Genomic DNA, 7,439 nt, shown 5'->3' with positions numbered 1-7,439 from the left:
CCCCATACCTGACAGCCGTCATCCTCCCTTCTCCCCTCCTCGCAGCCTCTGGCCATCACTAATCTGTAAGCCCTGCCTATTCAAGACCCCTCCTATAAACGACACCACACAATATGCGGCCTTTGGGGATCGCCTTCTTTCACTTAGCCCGTTTTCAAGGTGTGTTTACTGTTTTAAAATTATGCAGTGGTTCTCAACCTTCTGGCCCTTTAATACAGTTCCTCATGTTGTGACCCAACCATAAAATTATTTTCGTTGCTACTTCATAACTGTCATGTTGCTGGTGTTATGAATCGTAATGTAAATATCTGATATGAAAAAAAAAGGGGGGGGGGGGGGAGAAGATCACCCATAATCCCATTCTAATACAACCAATGACATGCCTTTCTTTCCTTTTCCCCCCTCTGCAGGTGCGCTTTGATCGGACTGGAATACGTATGAAGGATGCCCCTCCCCGCCACCAGCTCCCCGCAACAGCTCAGCTGGAGGGGGAGAGAAAGAGAGAAAAAGAAAGAGAAAGAAATTGAGACACTGACTTGGCAATAGCTGGGTGTGGCCGTATTTCATCACATACTTGCTGGGGGAAACTCTGGTTTTGAGAAATGAGAGTAGAAATGATAACTTTTAAGGAATTTATTGTAAGAGCATTGACAGAGAGCGATGGCGGCTGCCGCGGCGGCAGGGGTCCCGGCGACCGTGTCGGGGAAGCCCGAGTTCTACCAGCTCCTGAAGAACCTCATCAACCCCAGCTGCATGGTGAGGAGGCAGGCCGAGGAGGTCTACGAGAACATCCCGGGGCTGTGCAAGACGACGTGCCTTCTGGATGCCGTCCGGAACCGGAGAGCAGGTTACGAGGTGAGACAAATGGCTGCCGCGCTGCTCCGGCGGCTTTTGTCCTCGGGGTTTGAAGAAGTCTATCCCAACTTGCCCGCCGACGTGCAGAGGGACGTCAAGATCGAGCTGATCCTGGCCGTGAAGTTAGAGACGCATGCCAGTATGCGGAAAAAGCTCTGTGATATTTTTGCCGTGCTGGCGAGGAATCTGATCGACGAGGAGGGCACGAACCACTGGCCGGAAGGTCTGAAGTTCCTGATCGATTCGATCTACTCCAAAAATGTGGTTCTGTGGGAGGTGGCTCTTCACGTTTTCTGGCACTTTCCCGGAATTTTTGGGAACCAAGAGCGGCATGATTTGGATATCATCAAACGGTTGCTGGACCAGTGTATCCAAGATCAAGAGCATCCAGCCATCAGGACATTATCCGCCAGAGCTGCGGCTACGTTTGTGCTTGCCAATGAGAATAACTTCGCCCTTTTCAAAGACTTTGCAGACTTGCTTCCTGGAATCTTACAGGCTGTGAATGACTCTTGCTACCAGGATGACGACTCCGTGCTAGAATCCCTTGTCGAGATTGCAGATACTGTGCCTAAATACTTGGGTCCTTATTTAGAAGATACTCTGCAGTTGAGTTTAAAGTTATGTGGAGACTCTAGGCTTAGTAATCTGCAACGCCAGCTGGCCCTTGAAGTAATAGTGACCTTGTCTGAAACTGCAACCCCAATGTTGAAGAAATATACAAATATTATTGCACAGGCAATTCCTCATATATTAGGAATGATGGTTGATCTACAGGATGATGAGGACTGGGTAAATGCCGACGAAATGGAAGAAGATGACTTTGACAGCAATGCAGTTGCTGCTGAGAGTGCACTAGACAGACTGGCCTGTGGGCTCGGTGGAAAACTTGTCTTACCAATCACTAAGGAGCATATCATGCAGATGCTTCAGAGCCCTGACTGGAAATACCGACATGCTGGATTAATGGCCTTATCTGCCATTGGAGAAGGATGCCACCAACAAATGGAACCAATTCTAGATGAAATGGTTAACTCTGTTTTGCTTTTTCTTCAGGATCCTCATCCAAGGGTAAGGGCTGCCGCCTGTATTACGCTTGGACAGATGGCTACAGATTTTGCACCTACTTTCCAAAAGAAATTCCACGAAACAGTGATTGCAGCTCTGTTGCGTACCATGGAAAATCAAGGTAATCAGCGTGTGCAATCACATGCAGCTTCTGCGCTCGTTATTTTTATTGAAGACTGCCCCAAATCCTTGCTAGTTATATATTTGGATAGTATGGTGAGAAATCTACATTCCATCCTGGTGATTAAACTTCAAGAGTTGATTCGGAATGGAACTAAGTTGGCCTTGGAACAGCTTGTGACAACTATTGCCTCAGTTGCAGATACAATAGAAGAAAAGTTTGTTCCGTATTATGATATATTTATGCCATCACTAAAGCACATTGTTGAGCTTGCTGTTCAAAAGGAACTCAAGCTTCTGAAAGGAAAAACTATTGAATGCATTAGCCATGTTGGTCTCGCTGTTGGGAAAGAAAAATTTATGCAAGATGCATCAAATGTGATGCAGCTATTATTGAAGACACAATCAGATTTAAATAATATGGAAGATGATGACCCTCAGACCTCTTATATGGTTTCAGCATGGGCTAGAATGTGTAAAATTCTTGGAAGTGATTTTCAACAGTACCTTCCACTGGTTATTGAGCCTCTTATTAAGACTGCTTCAGCTAAACCTGATGTTGCTCTCTTAGATACACAAGATGTGGAGAATATGAGTGATGACGATGGCTGGCAATTTGTAAATCTTGGAGATCAGCAAAGTTTTGGAATTAAAACCTCAGGACTTGAAGCAAAAGCAACTGCTTGCCAGATGTTGGTTTACTATGCTAAGGAATTAAGGGAAGGACTTGTGGAGTATACAGAACAAATTGTAAAGCTGATGGTTCCTTTACTGAAATTTTATTTCCATGACAATGTTCGAGTGGCAGCAGCTGAGTCCATGCCATTTCTCCTGGAATGTGCAAGAATTCGTGGCCCAGAGTATCTTGCACAGATGTGGCAATTCATATGTGATCCCTTAATCAAGGCTATTGGGACTGAACCTGATACAGATGTACTCTCAGAAATAATGAGTTCTTTTGCCAAGTCCATTGAAGTAATGGGAGATGGCTGCCTTAATGATGAACACTTAGAAGAACTGGGAGAAATATTGAAAGCAAAACTTGAAGGGCACTTTAAAAACCAAGAATTGAGACAGGTTAAAAGACAGGAAGAAAACTATGACCAACAGGTTGAAATGTCCTTGCAAGATGAGGATGAATGTGATGTTTACATTTTGACCAAAGTGTCAGATATTTTGCACTCATTATTTAGTACTTACAAAGAAAAGATTTTGCCATGGTTTGAACAGCTGCTTCCATTAATTGTAAATCTAATTTGTTCTAGTAGGCCATGGCCAGATAGACAGTGGGGATTGTGCATATTTGATGATATTATAGAGCACTGTAGCCCAACCTCATTTAAATATGTAGAATATTTTCGGTGGCCAATGCTACTAAATATGCGAGATAATAACCCTGAAGTCAGGCAAGCTGCTGCTTATGGCCTGGGTGTTATGGCACAGTTTGGTGGAGATGATTATCATTCTTTATGTTCAGAAGCTGTTCCACTGCTGGTAAAAATTATTAAGTGTGCAAATTCTAAAACCAAAAAAAATGTCATTGCTACAGAGAACTGTATCTCAGCAGTAGGTAAGATTTTGAGGTTTAAGCCTAACTGTGTAAATGTAGATGAAGTTCTTCCACACTGGTTGTCATGGCTTCCACTGCATGAGGATAAAGAGGAAGCTATTCAGACTTTGAGTTTTCTCTGTGACTTAATTGAAAGTAACCACCCAGCTGTACTCGGTCCAAATAATTCCAATCTTCCCAAAATAATCAATATAATTGCAGAAGGAAAAATTAATGAGACTATTAGCTATGAAGATCCGTGTGCCAAACGCCTAGCTAATGTTGTGCGCCAGGTACAGACTTCTGAAGAATTGTGGTTGGAATGTATATCCCAACTTGATGATGAGCATCAGGAAGCCTTACAGGAGTTGCTGAATTTTGCTTGAAGCACTTTAATATCACTTGAATATCATCTACCGTAAAAGCAACTCCAAATAAGTGTTGTGAATGGATTCCATTGTAATTGAGAGATCTGTTTTTTTCCCTGCTAAGCAGCTTGTATTCCTTCCCCATGTTTCTCCAGGATTAGCCAGTGTTATAACCTTCTGTTCACCTTGCATGTTTTATCTCGTAATCATAGATCTTGGTGATGACCTGTGCTTCCACTGTCTTAGAATGTTTTTTCTCTTTCCCCTAGTTGATGTGAAGTATATAAATTGTTGCTATTTGTCTGAATTATTGATGCTGAGCAAGGTGCCAGGATGTCATACTGCCTATCACAAGATGCTAAGAGTTCACAAAGTTAGGACAGGAGAACTTCCAGGACAAACATCTTTGTAATTATGGGTGAAGAATATAGTGGCAGGCTTATTCCTCCTTGATTAGTAGTCCTGGTTTTCATGGTAATAGGAAAATGCTGAAATTGGGAGAGAGTTTTGAGATATTGCAGTGGATGTGGGGAATTTTCTATAATATGTATGAACTTTTTCACAATGCCTTCCTCAGAACTGGGTGAAACATCCACATTCTACTTCCAGCTGAGAGTTATGAGAACTTTAGAATTTTCTTAGTCAAACTGGTATCTGTTAAGTTATCTAGGACTCTTAAGAACCATGTTTACTGAAAAGGGTATCCTGACATCTAACATTGGTAGCATGTAACATACTGTAATAACACAGTTTGACAAATGGAAAGTAATATTTGTGGGAGTCATTAAATGTTATGTATTTGAGCAGAATATTGTATTGTGTATGTATGCTATTTTTCCCCTCCAAAGCAGCTCAACAAGAAGAGAAGACCTAATTTAAAGTGCTTAAATAGATTTCTGTTTTGAAGAAGTTTTTAATAGATGCTATAGTAGCACTAAAGAGTATTCTATTGTGAAAATGAAAGGAAAGCAAAATGAATATTATCTTTAGACATGAAAATGTAAACAGCTTTGAGACCAGTCATTTAGCATTAGATATGCATTATAAGAAAACAGTACTAGAAATGTAGGGTTAATTATATTATTTGGAATGTCAGTCTTTAATGTTGAGCTTTTGTGGGGTAGAAAAAAGCTTTCTACTCAACAAATCATTGATCCAAAATTTAAAAATAAATACATCTATCATGATTTCCTGGTACTATTGTGAGTACTGTATATGTAAACTATTTAGCAAGTACTGGTAAGTGCTTAATAAATGGTAGCTATTATTGCTGTTGTTTGTACTTCTGTTTTTTTATGGTTTAGAATGCCTTTACATTAAAATATCCCTGATTTTCCACCTATCAGTTCAGATAAGCAGGCCATCTAGGCCACTGTGGTCAGAAATATGAAGCTGAAATTTTAGGTATGCAATTCCTGTCCATTCCGACAATTATTTGATTAATGGGGGAAAGCAAAGGACATTAATTATGGTATAGTTACAATTTTAAGTTTATTTAGGATAAATTAAAAAATATACAAATAAATAGAAAAATCCCACCATAAAATATTAATAGAGGTTTTCTCTGGGTAATGGGATTAAATGACATTTTTTTTTCTTGAAACTTACCTACAACCAACATATTTCTTATATATACGTATTTTAGGTTCAAGGACCTAATCACAATCATCTTGGCTTCTCCATGACCTGTGGCTGAGGTTCCTTCAACTTAGCCATACTTCTTTATCTTAATATTCCTATATTAAGAAGCCCTTGATCAACATTTCTTGCGATTTCCTACACTCTTGTGCATGCACAATTGGAAATTCTGCCAGATGACTAGTAATTAGTCCCCTGGAGAATTTTGAAATATGACAGACCTAAATCCGAAATTTGGCAAAATACTTTCTTAACCTAAGCATCAGTTTCTTTATCTGTAAAATAGACACAATACCTAGTTGATAGGATTGTTGTGAGAATTAAAGGAGGTAATGAATATAAAGTGTTTAGTACAGGGTTCAACAAATGCAAGCTAATATATTGGAGAGTCCTGAAATAGGGTTGGTGGCTAAAGAGGAAGGGGGTTATTTGCTGGTGTAGGGTGGGTCCAGATTTTTGGGCGTTGTCAAAGGAAATGAGGGATGCCCAGTCAGACACTTTTTTGGTTGCCAGTTGCTGAAATAGTTTCCTGCCTTTGTACCTGTGAGCTGAAGTACATCTATAGGTTTTGAGGAGAGAATGCTGTAAGTGCCTAATAAATTGCAAATGTCTTTAAAGGTCCATATTAATGAGAAACAATCTCAAGAGTCAGAATATCTGACCATTTAGTTAAATAGCTGTTACTTTTAAAAAAGGTATATTTCTCATTCTAAATAGAAAGTATTATGTGCATCTTTCAAATAGAACATGGGAAAATAGTAATGTCTGCTTTATGGAACCATTAATTCCTTTCTACCCACTTATTTTTAAGCAATGTGAAAATTAGTGTGAAGGATGAGTCCACTATTAAGATACCTAAACAGTAATTTTATAATGTGTAGTGAGATTACAAGGCCATGCTAATGACTACTTAATAGCTAACTAATGCTATACAGATTAGACTTGAAATATCTGAAAACTTTTTAGTCCCGAGGATATATTTTTTTTAATGAGGTTCCATTCCCCTCCTTTATTCTTAGCAAATATCAAGAATCAAAAATGTGGAAATATGTTTTTTCATTTTAACGAAAAACATGAGGTTTCCAAAATAGGAATTGATGTTAAGAACTGGAGATAGAGTTTCAGAAATCCGAGTTCTGCAAATCATCATGTCTCTTGCATGTGCACATATGTTTCAGTTAGTCTAGTTATTAAACCTCCTTTTTACACTTTTCAAAATTCTAATTTATATTTAAAACCCGGCAGTCACAATGGGAAAATGTGTGCAAAGAAAAGGTAAATTTTACAGTAGGATAGGATTTACATTTTGTGTAATCTTACTTTTCATCTGCTATTAACAAAAGTTATCTAGCAACCTCCTTCGGGAATAACTTTAGTTTTTAGGGCTAGTAAGGGGCTATCGCAAAAGAAACAATCCTCCCGCAGTTCTGGCTCTCCGAAGCCCTTCGGCCTCTCTGCGCAGGCGCCTGGCTTCCCTCGCCACTCCGCCCTTAAAATAGTCTGCAAGCTGATGACATCATTGGTGCGCGCAACCTACCAGATCTCTGGACCTGTAGCTACGCCGGAGTCCCTGCCGTCGCGTAGCGGGGCGGGACGCGAGGGGGTGGGTTGTCTCAAAGCGCATGCGCATCGGGGATGGCGACGGCGACTCTTTCTTTGCCCCAGTGGGGGGGTGGAGTGGGGACCTGAGTGCCTCCCTCTTCTCTCTGCCCCTCCCCTTCCCTCCTCACCAGCCCCCTAACGCCAACCCGCCCATGGGGCTTCTAACTGACAGTTGTTGTCCAGCTCGGTGGCTGAGCTGCCTTCTCCTTGCCCGGGTCCCCCGCAGGTAGAGAGGGGCG

At 40.8% G+C, this 7,439-nt stretch overlaps 1 protein-coding gene across 1 annotated transcript; it reads left to right on the top strand.

Annotated features, from left to right (window-relative positions):
- Positions 1-649: 649 nt before the first annotated feature.
- On the top strand, positions 650-5,227 carry RANBP6 (RAN binding protein 6). The gene has a single exon (XM_006774837.2). The coding sequence runs from the start codon at positions 661-663 to the stop codon at positions 3,976-3,978; it is 3,318 nt and encodes a 1,105-aa protein (XP_006774900.1). The 5' UTR covers positions 650-660; the 3' UTR covers positions 3,979-5,227.
- The last annotated feature ends 2,212 nt before the right edge of the window (positions 5,228-7,439 follow it).

This window comes from Myotis davidii, unplaced genomic scaffold, assembly GCF_000327345.1.
Source record: "Myotis davidii unplaced genomic scaffold, ASM32734v1 scaffold408, whole genome shotgun sequence".
NCBI classification, from domain to species: domain Eukaryota; kingdom Metazoa; phylum Chordata; class Mammalia; order Chiroptera; family Vespertilionidae; genus Myotis; species Myotis davidii.
This window is presented reverse-complemented; position numbering and strand designations above follow the sequence as displayed.

What these genes read in the sequence shown, in the direction of transcription:
- RANBP6 (XM_006774837.2), top strand. Translation starts at nt 661, where the DNA reads ATGGCGGCTGCCGCGGCGGCAGGGGTCCCGGCGACCGTGTCGGGGAAG.